Source organism: Dermacentor andersoni, chromosome 7 (assembly GCF_023375885.2).
Source record: "Dermacentor andersoni chromosome 7, qqDerAnde1_hic_scaffold, whole genome shotgun sequence".
Classification (NCBI taxonomy): Eukaryota; Metazoa; Arthropoda; class Arachnida; order Ixodida; family Ixodidae; genus Dermacentor; species Dermacentor andersoni.
Genome location: NC_092820.1, coordinates 93,945,299 through 93,962,642, shown reverse-complemented (window position 1 = coordinate 93,962,642; position 17,344 = coordinate 93,945,299). Strand labels below are relative to the sequence as shown.

At 49.5% G+C, this 17,344-nt stretch overlaps 1 protein-coding gene across 1 annotated transcript in view; it reads left to right on the top strand.

Annotated features, from left to right (window-relative positions):
• LOC129385825 (uncharacterized) overlaps positions 1-17,344 on the top strand; it is a 46,740-nt gene that overhangs the window by 10,995 nt on the left and 18,401 nt on the right. Inside the window, exons 3-4 of the mRNA XM_055072979.1 lie at positions 1,027-1,337; positions 6,446-6,758. Of these exons, the coding sequence (XP_054928954.1) occupies positions 1,027-1,337; positions 6,446-6,758 (624 nt within the window). The remainder of the gene's footprint in view (positions 1-1,026; positions 1,338-6,445; positions 6,759-17,344) is intronic.

Sequence of the window (17,344 nt, the reverse complement as noted above, 5' to 3'; positions counted from 1 at the left end):
GCCTCCCACTACGACATCCTTCATAACCCATTGTGCAAGTTCTGGACTTTAAAGCTCCATAACTGAATACATAGGAACAGTCCCTGAACTCAACGGAGAAGGCGTGTATCGGCAGAAATTTGTCATATTTGGTGACGTAAAGTGGTTGCCACGGTAAATTTCAGTCGCATAGTTATCAAAATTTCTGTAGTGTGTCCTGACGGCCTGTCGTCACAACAAGGCCGCTTCTGCCGCAACAAGCAGCCATATTTCAAACTCTCTGGCACATTTCACCAGCAATTCCATCAGCTTTCAGCCGTCGGAGGAAGACACATCTTTGTGCCACGTCGCACGTGAAGAAATCACTTTGTGCCCTACTTGAGGAACTAAAAAAAAAGCAATACTTATACGATAGTCAATGCCAGTAGCAAATGGGCCAGTAAAGAAAATTACGTGTAGGTTGGCAATTATTATAGCTTATAGGTGTACACAAGTGGGGGGCGGTAAGGTGGGCTCACCAAGTGCACGCATAGTTAAAAAAACGAGCATTATTTAACTGAGCAGGAGTTGGGGCATATTGTACAAGTAAAGGCGTTTACATGCAAGGTGAAAGTTTCCAGTGAGATTCATTTTCGCATGTAATGCGTTTAATGTTATCCCGGCCGCGGCGGCCGCATTTCGATGAGGGCGAAATGCAAGAGCGCCAGTGCCCCGAGCATAGAGAGCACGTTAAAGATTTCCTGGTGGCCAAAATTAACTTCCGGGGTCCCCCACTACGTCGTGCCCCATAATAAAATCGTGGTTTCGTCACGTAAAGCCCCATAATTCCATGTTTAAAGTATCAATTGAGAAGATCCAAGTTACAGCTAGTTGCCCGCCTATTGTCGATACGCAGTGTCGGACGCCACGTCATACGGCGTTTCCCCTACTTTACACGACGGAGATCACTGTCGCCATTAGTGACACCCTTTAGCCATAGTTGTTTGTCATACTGCTTCCCAGAATGATCGTGCGAAAATTCCGCCCGCGCCCGCGTTTCTGACGCAGCACGAGTACGCCGGCCTTGCGGAAGATATCAAGCGTCAAGCACAGGCCAAGGCTCGAAAGCAGCCCAAGAAGCGGCCGAAGGCACTGCGCGACAGGAGGGCCTCCAAGATGCCCGTCCTGAAGCAGGAGTTGCCCGCTGAGACCGCTGCCGTACAGCAGCAGCCGCAGCAGCCGACGCAGCAGACGCTGCTGCAGCAGCAGCAGCAGCAGCCGATCAGCTCGGCGATGTGCGCGGGCCAAGCGCTGGTGGAGCAGTGGCACATGCAAGGCGCACACACCGCACCGGCGCCGTCTAAGATATCACCACAAGGGTACGGAGAGTGCGAGCGCAACCAGCGCGTCGCATTGGGCTCTGGTACGTCGCGGCCGACGGAGGAAGGAAACAAATTGTAGAGTGCGAGCATTATTGCTTCACGCAGTCAGCCTTCGCAAGGCAAGGCGAGCGCAATGTAACATTTTATTTCGTTGCTATTCCAATGAGCATTCGACTCATATATATATATATATGCATCGTTGTCCGTCATTGACGGTGTGTGGAATCCTCTTCCTCGGCTTCATTACTCTCCCCTTTTCTGCAAAACTCGGTCCAACACGTCACCGTGCGCTTGGCGTACTCGTCCCAGTGTATTTGGAGCCGTTCTATTTGACGCGCACCTTTTCGGTTACTTTGGTCGCTTATTGTAACGTACGCACTTATTCGTTGCAATGTGCGGGTGCACGCCAGCCGCACGTTGCTTTCGCAGATGTTCTTTTCGGCAGAGCCTGCTGAAAGAGGCGGTGGGAGGAGGTAAAGCTTACTGGGACATGATCACGTGTTGGGACGACTTTACGTGGCTTCAGTTGTGCCACGTCACGCTCCCACCTAAAGCTTTTCCTTCCTCGACGGACGCGGCGTCCGATACGAGCAACGACGCGCCTGGGAGAAGCCTCTCCGGCATTTTTGAATTGTCGCGAACTGTGTCGAAGAAACGCGCTATAAGCATTCCAACATGGCACGATTGCGCGTGCTATCTTTCGCACCCTCTGTCGAGTACCAACAACCGCATCCTGCAAGTTTCTGACAGACGTTATCAGGTTCCATGAAATTCCGTGAGACGTCCGATACGACTAGGACATCGAATGCACCCGAAAGATGACTGCTCCGACTCTCAGAACCAGTTGAAGTGTTGAGGGAATCTGTTGGAAACATTACAAGTCTGTCGAAAACTTGTTAGACGCGTTCGGTTGGGCAACTTGCCGCAAGGTTAGCCACTATTTTTACGACCTGTAGTAGAAACGACCACGTGCAATGAGCTTGCTAGAATGAGAGAAAGCTGTGCAAGTTGTACTCCATTCCATTCGTACTTATAACAGACAATGTTACGGATGTTACGCAAGTACTGCGGTCATAAATATATCGCTCTGTGTGCTACGCAGGGAGGTTGTTTTTGACCCGCAACACCTTCTCAGACTTCTATACGTCACAGAAAAATAGTAACGAGTTACAATGACGTTAAAAAAAATTAAGTGATTGCGGTTACCAATTACTGCCCCATGAAAGTAACTGAGTAATTAGTGGAATGTAGTCGATTACTTTACTTTCCTCCCCACTTTGATAACATTGCACAAGTTCAGTAAGTGGGACGAGCTGAACTGGCTCTTCCTGTGCGTCCTGTGCAGCCCTTCACAAGTTGTTTATGTTCCCTAAGAATTGCTTTCAAGACTTTATTCGGTACTCTTTCCTCCTTTGCTTGTGAATACATCTGGTAGCGACACTAAAGACTCACTCATTGTACGGGCTGGAGAGAAAGGCTTTGTATTAACGTACGAACACCTTGCTCAAAACACTGAGGTTACACAATGCTGCGATACCCGGCTCTGGGTTCTCTATGAAGCACAGCGATTTATTGTTGCTGGCGTTGTAGGCGAAATGCGCTCCTGACAGGGCCTGTGAAAGGTGCTGTCGATTTCCAGAACTCTTGTGATGTGTCCTCAGGTACCTTTGTAGAAGATGCCGAGTTTTTACCTTAATTCGACAATTGTGTCCTTTGCTGATAAATTGTAGGTACAGAAGTAAGGCATATGGATTGGGTCTAGTGTTGCGCCAAGGCTTTGTGAAATTTTCCTTGCTACTTTTGACCGTGCACTGATGGTTAGGCTGACTCATCCTTCCGGTTTGAGAATCTTTAGCTACGTAGACATTTTTTTAATCATACTAAATGTTCCAGCAGACGACGACCTTGCAGAAGCGGCTCTTGAGATTTTTGAGTCCTTTCCAGTAGCTTAAGCCAGTTGAACTTCACTCAGGAGCTTCTGCATAATGAGTCAATCCCATTTTTAAATTTTAAGTTATATTTTTCATCTGCTGACCATGCTTGCTGGGACTTTGAGCCCAGCTCCAAAACATTTCTGCCTTTCGATTCATCTCATTCAAAGCGTACAAATCGGGGTATGTCTCCCTCGTGTTTTTGAGATCAGCGCTTTCAAAATCATGTCACCACAAGCAGTTTTCTAGTTTTCAACTTCAATTGGGGCGTCTAAAAAAAGGCGACTTTTTCGAGCTCTTTTGCTTTCTGTTGCCGAATCATTGCTTGTCAAGCTTCGGAAAAAGGACAAAGAACCATAAATTCCTAATGAACGGGCTAGTGAAAAGAATTTTACAGTACTTCCCTGCATACATAAGCTTTATCACATTCATAAAAAGATCTGTGGTAAATTTGGGGCTGATGTTTTTTCAGCACCTTGTAAACTATCGACGTTGTGCAGCATGGTGGCAAGGGGAACCACGGGCTCGAACTCCTTTGAAATGAAGCATACAAATTCGAATGCGCCTTGCACGACACGTGTCATTTATAAGATTCCTCAAACCGGTAGGTGCATTAACATTCGCTTGCGTGAGCGTGAGCGCTCCCTGGGGGCTGCTGGAGGGTCGAATTTGCCTATTCATTGTCGTACCTGCTTGGGCTGATCTCCTTTGTTATCAAACACTCAGATTATCGGCAGGAAAAATGGTCATGTGGAAAGAGATTATAGAGGCAGTGGTCATGCGACGTTTTAAGGATGGTAATTGCGTCAGCTCGCCGTCAGTTGCAGTTTCTCTGAAATAACTTTTGTTCCTTTTCATGGTGACCGACACGTGTTCGGTGCCTCTACAGTCTTCGACGTTTATATAAGTATTTGTGTCGCACCCCTGCTGAAGGTCGCTCTGTGTTTTTATTAAGGCGAAAGCCATTCTAGGCTCATGGTGAAGTTTTTGTCAGCAGGCCTGACCGCCAGAGTGTCCGCCGGAGTGTCCGCCGAAGCGTCATCACTTCATATGCAGACAGATTTAAGACAAACAATGAAAGAATGATTGATAGTGACAGTTAGTAAATTATAACGTTATAATATAGATTGGTAGAGGTTAATAATGACTATTAATGACTAATAATGACTGAAATGACGTTGAATGACTACTATTGACTATGATATGACCAACATGTCTAACAATAAATTGTAACGACTACAATTGATTACAAATGACTAAAGATGCTTGGTAATGACCAGTAATGACTAATCATGACTTAAATGACTTGTAATGACTAGTAATAACTACAAAATGACCAATATGTCTAACGGCAACTTGTAACGACTACAATTTAATACCAATGACTAAATATGCTTGGTAATGACTAATAATGACTGAAATGACGTGTAATGACTACTATTGACTATGATATGACCAACATGTCTAACGACAAATTGTAAGGGCTACAACTGATTATAATTGACTAAAGCTGCTTAGTAGCGAGCAGTAATTACTAATAATGAGTGAAATGACTTGTAATGAATAGTAATGACGACGAAATGAGCAATATGTCTAACGACAACTTGTAACGACTACAACTGATTACAAATTACTAAAAATGCTTAGTAATGAGCAGTACGAACTAATGACTGAAATGAGTTGCAATGACTACGAAATGACCACTATGTCCAACGGCAAATTATCAGTCCTGGTAACACGAGTCAGTTAACGGTTAGAATTACAGAAAACATCACCTCCACTTGAGCTCAGTTAAGTGTTAATTTGCGTCGTCTGATTGCCCGCTTCCATTGGACGAAAGTAGGAGGTCTCTGGAGAACATGTCTTTCTTTGAACGATATTCTTTTTTTCTGTAAACCATAGCGTGAACTAGACGCAGATGCAAAAGTGAAATAGTGAGCACATAAACAGCGTGTTTTTTTTTTTTTTGCTTGCGTATGTAAATAATATATCGCACCATGACATACAACAGCATGGATAGCCATTTGTCCAAAATTGTCATACCTGAACGTTCACGGAGTAAGAAACATCCCTTGTACACCTATGGGGCGGTCGAACATCATCGGTGAAACGAAAGCGGGAAACACATGCTTGTAAAAAATAATCACATCATCGCACACAACTAGTGGACAACTAATTTTGACCACCTGGGGTTTGGTAACGTGCACCCAATGCTCGGTACACGAGCGTTTTAGCATTTCGCCCCCGTCTAAATGCGGCCGCCGCGGCGCGCTCTCAAACACGTGATCTCGCACTTAACAGCGCAAAGCGCCACCCCATCGCGTAAGCGGTCTTTAGAGCCCAAAAAGACAATTTGATCAAATGACACGGCTAAATGCGCACGCCGACATATATCTATGTACTTGGACAATGTGCCCACCTCTGAAGTTGCTTCACCTCGAAATTGATTTTTCGCTTATGTAATAACGTAGCAGCGATCGTATAGCAGCTCGTTGTGCTGACTCTCCGTCCTGGATAATAGCGCGATATCAAGGCACTTCACAGGCGTTTCTCGTCGTATGTGACGGTACAGTGGTCTTACACACACGTAATAGTATCCATTTTCTTTAAAAGGGGTTGGCAACAAGAGGATAATTACGGCATGAGCCTTCCAGTTGGAGCTGATTTTTTTTTTCCTTTTTGTTATCACTTCTGATCAGTGGCGCAGTCAGGGTGAGGGGCGTTGTATGAGCTTCAGCCTCCCCCCCCCCCCTTCCCCCGAATTTTTTTTTTTGCAAGTCGGCACCTTCTCCTTTTATGCCTGGCACGCCGCCTATGAGTAAAGGGGCATATACGTCGAGCAGACGCGCCAGACAAGTACAGGATGGTACACGCCTTTGGGCAGACCAAGTGCCTGCTCAATGTAATAGGTGTATTATTAAGCACAAACCATGGAAAATTTAACACATAATAATAGAACCTTAGCACCCCCCCCCCCCCCCCCGAGAAAACATCCTGGCGACGCGCCTGCTTCTGATCCAATCCCGAAGAGCAGGATGGCTATTGTCCATGGCGATGGACGTGGCGCAACGGAAGGACCAGACGGGCCGCGGAACGCCGTGCGCGGAACCCTTCCCTGTGCCTTTAGCGTAAAACCCGCTCGCTTGACACAGCCACAACGCTCAACGTGCGCAGGTCGAAGGGCTCCCGAGCAGCGTCAACGACCACCCGGAAGGGGACCAAGTCGGGAGGTGTGCAGTGCACCCACCATACGCTGCTGGTGGCGGCCGTCATCGCAGCCACGGTCCTGCTCCTGGTGACCGTCACGGGCGTCTTTGTGGGCATCAGAGTGGCTCGCGGGAAGAACAACACGTGCCTGACCGAAGGGTGTCTCCGGTACAGCAAAGCCCTGCTCGAAAGCATGGACACGTCGACGAACCCGTGCCACAACTTCTCCCGATACGTGTGCGGCCGGTATTGGAACCCCAGGAACTACAGCGTCCAGGAGGTACAGCGTCGCACGAACCGACGCCTCTGGCCGGTTTTTTGGGGCTCGCGCCCAATTCGTTTCGAAGCGTTCTGATTCGTGAAATACAAACGTCGAGCAAGTTGTCGCTGGTAGCACAAAGACTAAAATATGAATCTTTTATTTCTTCGGCTGCTTTATTCGACCGTGAGCGACCCTGACTATAGTAGGTTTCAATGGTTCCTCGATTTCATTTTTTTTTTTGCTCACGAAAAATTGTATAGAAATAAAAATTATAAAGAAATAAATATTGTATACAAATCAAGCTTGGTGAGGCTGAAAGGTTGAACACTGGCCAGTTAATGCGCACTCACAGTAAGCCACGTCACATTCTGAAAAAAGTGAGATGAGGTATCAGCGAGAAGACTTGCAAGGAAGATTTTATTACAATGCGGCGCGCATAAATATGAATCGGCGCACCTCGTCCATACGCAACCGACACTCAAACAACGCGCATTTTACAGCGAGCTCGTCTTTGGTGACTTCACGCGGCCATAACAAGACAGTTTACCTGTAGCCTATGATGGCGTAAGCCGTGAGAGGTAGTTTCCTTTTTCCTTTTTAATTTTTTTTTTCTATGATGTGCTTGTGTAGAGGAACAATCTTAGAAAGGCCGCGTCAGGTATGTCGGCAACTGGTAAGCAAGAAGGCGCTACAGCTGTTGTAACAGGTGAAACGATGCCTTGGAAGGACAGTAGTAGCATATTTACGACACAACGCTATTACAGCACACGTCATCAAGTAGAACGTGGTTTGCAGGATATTCGGCCCAATATAACGGCAGAACCAAAATAGGGACAGCCTTTGCAAGACCACATTCGGCCTGACTGACAGCTGTCGAAAGGTGACGGATTCGTTTTTGTTCCGTTCGCGCCTTTGAATTAGTAGATAGGAATGCATGTGCGATACCGCCATTTGGTTAGTAGCACCACCTGGCCGCTAGTGCCTACATATAAACATTGCCCTGTGACATTATCAATGGGGGAGCAAAGGCGACATGAGCTGAGGTGCTGAGATAGAGCGCGCCCAGCCGTTAGGGGACGGTCGGGCGGCTTCCAGACCAGGCTCAAATTGAAACTATGGCGAAGTGTGATGGCATATAAATGACGGTGATGCAGTCATCTGAAGCCTTCGACAAGGTGGCCGCAATGCGGCTTCCAACACAGCTCCCACCCACAGATCCGTGATATCACGTGACGGCCCCATCGTACCCTCGGCCCCAATTTTCATGAAAAGAAGTGACAAACCTTTTGTCTCGCCTTTCTTTTTTGCTCTCTTCCTCAACCATGCAGCATATTGTGTATTATAACATCTTTTTATTGCAACAAATTCAAAAGGCGCGCCAAATTTCATGGCTAGAGTTTGTGTAAAGGTCATCTATGTACGTCACAAAAATTGAGAGTTCGGGCTCACGCTGCACCGACCCCACGAATCCGTGGGTCGGTGCATGTAGTCGAACTCGCATCGTGCTCACCTTGTCAAAAGCTTTTCACGGCGCAATAAAAGGGAGCGAAGAGGAGAAGGTTGAACGGCGCCGCTCGTTCTAACACAAGCGACAGCTTATCCCGCACAGTGACTGTTATTAGTCTAGCCCGGTTATAACGAAGCCACTTATAGCGAAATAGCGGTTATAACGAAGGGATTTCAATTTCCCATTCCCATTTTTGCATTTTCAATACATTTTGGGTCCGGTTTTAACGAAGTAAATAAGAGCGCGCCAGCGGATATAACGAAGAGATTTTATACCAACCGAAAAATAATCTGTCAATGAATACATTTTTGCGTCCTTGAGGCAAATTTTTCCGCGAAAATAAGAGCAAAATTCGGCTGACGGCGTCCTTGCGTGGCGTCGTGTGCTCTCCCGCGGAGCGAAAGGTTGCTTCACTGCATCGCATGGCACGCCGGTCTCGTGTTGCGCCGTCCTTGAACGGCGTCACGGCGTAGAGCGGTAGAGCACGCCGCGCAGGGGGAAAATGTAAAAAAAGAAAAAAGACGATCTTTTTTTTTTTTTTTGATGACGTCGCGGAGAGCGGCCGTCTTGGCCAATCGCGGTTCTGTTTCTCCCGGGCAGTCGGCGCCACGGCTGGACTGCAGTCTGCAGGAGGTGTGGCAGAGCGCGCTTTGTTTTACGTCGGTGCCGCGGTGCGCAAGGCAGGGAGAAAGCGCGGCAGCATTGTGCATGTTGGAAGCGCGGCTCATTTTCATCGTTTTCGCGGATCGTTGTATGTTGTTTACTAAGACAGAGTTATTCGACTTGATCTAGCTGGTCAACGGGCAACTGAGCGCAGTGTCGCACTGTTCCAGGTTGGGAGGACGGCGAACGCTATACTGAGATCGCGCGTTCCGCCATTGTCACTTGTTTTCTGCCCGCATTGACGCCCGCATTGACGCCATCGCGGTTTCCTGTCTTGTTCCGCTTCTTTTTATATTTCGTGACCGCTTCGCCTCAACGGACCTACTTAGCTGTCCCCTTTCTCGGAACTGACCTCATTTCTCTGCAAAGTCGAGCCTCACGAGCCGCAGCACTTCGACGGGGAAGAGAAAGGTGCTGTCTTTGAAGACGAAGCGCGCCATTTTGGACGACGTGCGTCGAAACGTCAAGAAGAGTGCTATTTCACGGAAGTTTGACATTGCACAGTCCACGCTTTCAACAATAATCAAGAATGGTAGCAAGATCGACGCCGTTCTCGACGCCGACGTTGGCAGCAGGGACCGAAAGAGGATCCGATGCGCCACTTACGGCGACGTAGAAGCCGCGCTTTACAAGTGGTTCGTGGACGCGCGATCGAAGAACATCCCGCTCAGTGGACCCATCATTCTGGCGAAGGCCAAGGACTTGGGCTTCGCTCTCGGCCACGAGGACTTCCAGCCAGGAATTGGGTGGCTCCAGAGATTCAAGGACAGGCACAACATCACATCTAAAAACATCGTCGGGGAGGCCGCGTCCGTTGACCAGCGATCGCTCCAGCAGTGGATGGCCAAGCACCGCTATCGTATCCTTGCGTATTCCGACAAGGACATCTACAATGCAGATGAAACTGGACTATTTTTCCAACTGCTGCCATCGAGTACTCTCGCGGCCAAGACAGACAAGTGCGTGGGAGGAAAAGACAGCAAAAACCGTGTCACCGTGCTAATCTGCGCGAACATAGATGGTTCGGACAAGCGGTACCTGTTGTTCATAGGAAAGGCCAAGAAACCACGCGGTTTCGCCAAGGTGCTGTCTATGCCAGTGACGTATGTGAACAATAAGAAGGCATGCATGACGCGAGACATTTTTGGCAAGTGGCTCGCCGACTTCGACAAGGAGATGGCCCGAAAGAAGCGCAAGGTGCTGACGTTGCTTGAAAACTGCAGTACGCATCACGTCAACGCACACTTGAGCGCTGTAGAGGTTTTGTTCCTGCCCCCAAACACTACCGCCAAGCTGCAGCCCATGGACCAGGGGGTTATTGCCCACTTTAAGGTCCACTACCGGCGCCGAGTGATCGAGCGCCTCCTGATTGATGTTCACACTGCCGACAACGTGGCCGGCATGAAGGTGCCTTTGGTAAAGGCGATTTTCTTCGCAAGCGAAGCCTGGAGGGATGTGAAGCACCTGACCATCGCTCACTGCTTCGAGAAAGCCGGCTTCTCCCGAAGCAGCAGCGCGGAGGCTGTGCCTGCTGGGGACAAAGCTACCGCGATTGACGTCGCTGCAACCGCTGATGCTACCGCCGCGACGGCCTGCTTGGAGCAGCTTTGGGATTCCGCTAGCGACTTGAACCTTGTGCCTGCGGGTCTAAGCCACATGGACTTCGTTTTCGCCGACGAAGACCTTGTTGCCACCGAGGACTTCCCGACTGAAGAAGTTGCCGGGAGTGTCATGGAAGAGACCTTGGCGGACAGCGCCTCCGACAGCGAATGCGACGATGCTAGTTGTGCCCCTAAGCCGGTCACCACCGCAGCGGCCATCGCAGCTGTTGACACGCTACGGATGTACCTCGGGAGTCCGGAGTTCGACCAGATCTTTGGTTCGCAGTTGTATGGTATGGAAGCCGCAATCCTGAAGTCCGCACTCGCGAAACGTGTTCAGGGGACGCTGGACCACTTCTTTCAGCGGCAATAAATCGGTATGCCCATGTTTGCATTTTTCTTTCATAGTCCACATATTACGAAATAGCGGATATAGCGAAGTGATTTTCTATTCCCGCTGAATTCGTTATAACCGGGCTAGACTGAATATCCCGTTTGGAAAGCGAAAAAGCGCAGAGGAAAGAATAAAGTAGAAACCCCCTACAAGCGGCCTTGCGTGCTATAGCGACAAGCGACGCCATGGAGATGGCTGTCCCGTCCGCTCGTCGCCTGCAAGGGGTACCCCATGCGAGCGACGACATTGAGCGACGTCTCTCCAGTGTTGCCGGTATGAGGGCAGAAAATACGCGTCGAAACTGGCGTGACGCGTGCATTACTAATTTAGGTTGATGTGGTTCACTGTAAGGAGCAGCGTAAAATATTTCTGAAGGCCTTGCAGCAGTATCAAAATTTAGTCGTTTGCTCATTGCGTGTGACAATCGGTAGTGCGTGACTGGTCTGTGTACGTGCAGTTGCGGCTTCGCGCCATTGGCTAGTCGCTCATAGCAGTTCTGGGCTACGAGCGACGAATTCTAGATATCCCGAACCAAGCGAACGAGCGACAAGAACTAGCCATTGTTCGCTCGATGACCTGTTTAGTCGCTGAAAGCTGTGGATCGTCGCCGTCGCGCACAAGATCGCTGTCATGAGGTTCGGTCCTTTTAGCTAATGTGGAATGCGTCCTGTTTTCGGCAATACAAGTTCATTTTGTAACTTGGTCACACTGGAAATTTAGACTGACGGGTGAGTGCGCCAGCGGTCTGCGACCACCGCCTGCGGTTTTCGCGACGTACTGCGATAATGTGTAAACACCTCCTATGCCATGAAGTATTATTTAAGTACTAACAAGAGGTGCTATTTCAGTACTCTAATATACGACTTCTTTCGGTACACAATTCTGCCATGCGAAGATGTTCATAAGATAAATAAAACCACTACTACTTCTGAAAAAAAAAGAAAGCAGCCGCGCTCAATCTGGCGCGCTTTTTGAAACGGTAACCCTAAACGAGGGTGTCCTTGACAATTTTCTTGCGTGTTAAATAATTACGGCCCAACACCGTAGTTACGGGCTCGGCAGCTATCTCATAAAGCAGAAAAATAAACTTCCACCAGAACCCATCTCACGATGACTGTCGACGGTAATGCGTTAGCATTTAATCGATCAACGCAAGGTATTGCCGCAGTAGAAACGAGTTAGGCACGGGGCGTGTACTGCTGTGGGACCCCTCTTCCACCATTGCCCAAGAACATTCGGCGCCACTTAGCGGCGAAGCCCGCACATGGCCTCCGAAATGCATGGCGCGCCGTCGGTGGGAACGCTGAGAAGCGCCTAATGCGACAACTGTGCCACGACGCACTTCTTTCCCTCTCGCGCTTCTTTCTGGACACGCTGCGCCATCTTGCGGTGCCACCGAGAAGTCCGCGCATGGCCTCCGCGAGGAGAAGCGTGGCTCGCCGTTGCCTGCCGACGTTGAGATTTGTTCCCTCGCCTGAGGCGTGCTATTGACACATACTCAGTGACTCAAGTAGGCGAGACATTCATTGAAGAGCAGCACATACCCAGTATCCATGGCGCAGCTCGCTATAGCGTTGACGTGAAAGGCATTAATTGAAGAGCGACACATACCCAGGGCATTTGTGGCGCAGCTTGCAAATGCGTCGGGTTTCTGTGCTTGAGGGACCCTTGTGAGAGGGGCTTGATTCCCCTCACCATCGTAGAAATTGAATAAGAGATCTCTTTCGTCATTGTCGGCCGGCACATTCCCAGTAGCGCATACCTAGTTCGCCCAAGTTGCCGTCGAAGAGCTTCGTTGGAGACCAGCACCAACCGAATGGCACATACATACTGGTCCAAGTCTATGCAAAAGGGTTTCTTCGGACAGCTGTGCTTACCCGGTCTCGCGTCTGCAGTGGTCCATGTCGGCGTGAAAGAGGTTCGTTGAAGAGCGGCACGTGTGTACAAATTGTCACATAGTCATTGACCCAAGTTGGTTCCATGGTTGGCTTCAAGCTACGTTACCTCAGCACTACCAATTCGACCCCGATCAGCCCAGTGACCTAGGTAGGCGGGAATACGGCTTGATACGAACATGCATACAAACAAAGGTATACTCCGGAAAGTGCGTGAATTACCCAAATAATTGTATTGCATTAAGAACTGGGACAGAAAGTGTTTGTTTCAACATTCCTCTAAGCTGAAAGTAAGGCGTGGCAGTTCTCTCCGAACAGAATGAGGAATTTCGCTGTCTCGTCAACGACACGCTCCTATAGAGTGTGTCAAGATGAAGCGGCTTGCGAGTGTGTGACTTGATCCGCGAGAACTCGAAGCGTGGTAGTGGACCTGCATAAATCAGGTGATAGCCCTCCGCTCCACGAAATGGCAAGTGGTTCACGGTAGGAACAACAAGCTGACAATCATCCCCGCTTTACTTTACCAATCACGCTCCGATTGCTTCTGCTGTCCTTTAAAGCCAAAGCTTTCTTATCCGAAACAACTCAGTTTTCATCTTTTATCAACTTTTTGGTCTCTTTCGCGAAGCGGTCAGTAAGCGAAGCAGCCTGGACCAATAAAGAAACCATCGTAGAAGTCATTGCACATGGACTTCCGTGCAAATTAAGGCAAACGCCTTGTACCCCGAAAGAAAGCGGCTAGAAGTTTATAATTACGCATGACATCAATGCGCCTCTAGGCGAGCTATTTCGCATGAAAGGCCGGGCACCCTTGCTGTAGTCTTGAGGTCGCACTTGATGCTGGGCAGGGGTGCCAAGTGCGTGAGGCGTGACATCGCCACTCTCATGCTCTCCGAGCGTGGGCGTGTGTCGCTCTTCAATAACCTCTTCGACACTAATTTTAGTTACCGGATGCCACACCAGCAACAAACACCATGCTCTCTACTCCGAATGAGATCGCAACACGTTGCAAAAGCATTAGCTGTTCGCTGCAGAACAGTTCTGATTCATAAGAACCATTCTCTACCAAACCACTAATGCTTCGCATTGCGTAGGTGTTAACTGCAGTTGAGCCCGCTCATTTTTTTAAAGCGAAGGTTTCTTGCCTTCCCTCCGTGGCTTTTAACGCGACAGCGTTAAGGAGCTCGTGTCGCAGAAAACCGGTGTCGTCGGCGTCGGCGGCATTGGCCGTGAGCGAAAAAGGGCGGGAGGCAATTCATAAATAATAACAACTTGCAAGACGGGCTCGGTGGGAATCGAACCAGGGTCTCCGGAACGCTACTACTCAGCCATGAGTTCGATGCTTCAAGGCGGGACAAAAGCGCCTCTAGTGAATGCGGTGTTGCCTTAGAAACGTGCCGTAGAAAGTTATACTGCGGTGTATATCGGTAATTATGAGCATGTAAATTACAGAAGTCGCAGTTAAACGCGTACCGAAGTACGTTTCCGCTACATTTATTGTGCGTTTGGCGCACACGCAGAGCCATCTTGCGGCAAACACAGGAGACCCCCTCCTCGCAATGTACGGCGCTGCCCCGACAGGTGGCGCGCTACTCGCCCGCTTCTCCGCTTCGTCTCGTTTGAGCGCATTGGGGCCGTGCGGGAACCGGTGCGAGGATGCCCCAATACCCTTGCGTTTAATAAGTTTTCTCGATCTCTCCCCTTCCAACTTCCAGCGTGCGTCATTCGAACCCTCGTGTTTAGGCGACGCGGCTCCTCTTTCCGCACACAGCGCGATTCCTAGGTGCAGCGTCCGATGCGGGACGCCTCTGACGTGATCGCTGCGCCGCAATGCGTCCGGTGGGAAAGCGTCCCCTGCAATGCGTGCCGTGCTGCTTGCGAGGAGCCATGAATCTGCATGGTGATCCCAAGCGAGATAGAGGACGATCCCATCGAGCCGTCAGCCCCATGATCGCGTCCGCCTATATGGCGCGTCGCGGCCCGGCTGTCCGTGCCGATCACGACGTTTGGCTCGCGTAGATCGTTTCTCCCTCCGAGACACCGAGTTCTTTGGTTCGTTCCGCTTGCTCAGGCGCACGTTTCGTCTTTGTGTGACTCAAGAGCATGCCGAGCGAATGAGTGGGCGGTGCGAACGGGGTGCAATTACGTTATCGCGTTCCATTCTTGAAGGCGATGCTTAAGCGTCCTCCAAGTTTTTTCTGTCCGTCGATTTCTCGCCGTAATTTAGCAGTTTGCGAAATGCTGTTATCAAAGCTGGGCCCACCACACAAATAGTTCAGTAGTAAGCTGGGCCCATCCCGGAGGAAGTGTAGTAGTAAACTGTGCTGATCCTTGAGCCAGTGTAATAGTTAACTGGGCCAATTCCGGAGGAAGTGCCGTAGTAAACTACACCGATCCTTGAGGCCGTGTAGTCGTAAACTGGGCTGATTCCGGAACCAATGTGCCTCTTCTACTATCAGTTGGTGACAGTCCCTGATTGGTTGGGATTGCTGCTCCGTATTCGATTTCCTCGGAGAACTTCGGAAGCTCCGCCAACCAGTCCGAGAAATGTCGGAATCATGTTCGTTTTTGGGGATAGCAATTATACGGACACTCAAGGCGAATTTCCGTCATCGTTATCGGCATCGGCGTCGCCCTTGATGTTCTATATTAAGTGCAAGTGCGATAGCATCGCGGCCACGCGCCGTATGCTTGAGGTGCGAGCGAAAGCTTGCGAGGGTGAGCCGAGAACTATGGTGGCTTGATGCGGCGGTTTCTTCTGGCGCTCGCAAGGGAGGAAAGCAGGGACGGTGCGCGCCGTTTTCTCAAGCACGCAAGGGGAGAGTGGCGGGATGTGCGCGCTAGAAAGGAGGAGCGGAGGCAGGATAGTGCGCATGTCCTTTTCTACTCCAGCTGCGGCGGCAGAGAGCCGCCGAGAGCGTACAACTTTGGAGGCGATTTGCGCTGGGGTCGAAAGCTAGCCGGCCACATATAGCTGACGGCTTCGTGTTCACCTGGTCCTCGTGCGCCTAGTTCGCGTTTAAGCGAGAGGCAGCACGAAGGGAAATTCACTCGCTGCTGCTGCCGCTCTTCATCACGCAAGCGTTTTGACAGCGAGTGTCCGCGCTTATTGACTGAGATGTATTCGGGTTTGCCTATGCGCGCGTGACAACGTGCTTGTTAATTTAGTAGCTAAGCGAATGTTTACAGCAGCTTATGTAGCTGATTAAACGACTAACCTTACTTCGCATAGCTGTCTAATAATTTGCTTTAGCAAAGAACGCTGAGCCTGTCGGGCGAACGGGCTAAGCTGACTTTTTCACGGACGTGAAGTTGCGGACTGTCCGCGGAGTCTTGGAGCTGCCAGCAAATTTCTGGTCCGACCAGTACAAACAGCAGATGACGGCTATCTAAAGAAGCATGCAAAAACTCCACTGGAGCTGTCTAAGTATGCATAAGCACACCCCGCAATTTCAGTTGGCCCACTCCCAAATTTGGCTTGCACCACACCAAAATTCATGTTGGCCCACCCCCCATTTGCAGTTGGGCCAAATTTAAATTTCAAGTTGGTCCTCTCCAGACTGCAGTTGGGCCAAACATAAATTTCAAGTTGGCCCACCCCAAAGTTTAGGTTGGGCTACTCCCAAATTCAGGTACGCCCACCCTGAAATTTCAAGTTGGCCCACCCCCACATTTAAGTTCGCCTATGCCCAATGTCAAGTTGCTCCACTCCCAAATTTAAGTTGGCAACCCACAGATTGCAAGTCGGCCCACCCCCAAATTAGGTTGGCCCACTCGTAATTTTAAGTTGGCCCACCCCCGCATTTAAGTTCGCCCATTCCCAAATTTCAAGCTGGCCCACACCCAAATTTTAGTTGGCCCACTCCCAAATTTCACTTAACCCACGCCTACTATATATATGCTTCCCCGTGGATTTCTATGGAGCCCTTTGCATCCCATTGAGCATTCTCTCTGATAATATTTTAGTTGGTTTCCATTCTTCCGTATCATCCATAAGTTCCCATCATCCGCATTTACACTATTAAAACGATTACATGTCATTTCGCAAATTACTCATTTTTCTGCGAATACATGGCATTACACTTTGCCTGAGGGGCTCGGGTACTCGCCAAAGAATCCTTACGCAGCGCGCGGTGTTTGCCGCCATGTTGTGAAAGATTCCGTGTGGTTCTGCGTACTTTGCACGTTCCAGACGGCAAGTACTGTGCACTCAGCTATTGCGTGTGTTACATCAGTGTTGAGCGTGCGCCATCATGCGAGCCTTTCAAGAGCCGTGTAATTTCTGCAGCTTTAGTCTTGGCGTTATTTTAAGAGACATCAGTTGCGCATGCTTGCTTTTCTTGATGTGTCTTGCGAAAGCTGTCAATGCTCATTTCTATATTTCTAGCAAACACGCGGATATTGCCTTTCGGGTGAGTGACATTCATGTCTGCCATAGCATATAATATTGCACGTGGCAGTATTTCGCCGTTAGCTGGGGTGGCATGCAATCGGAGTTTCCCCGACTGCTCCTCACATATGTTGATCCAATTTTGCTTGCAAGT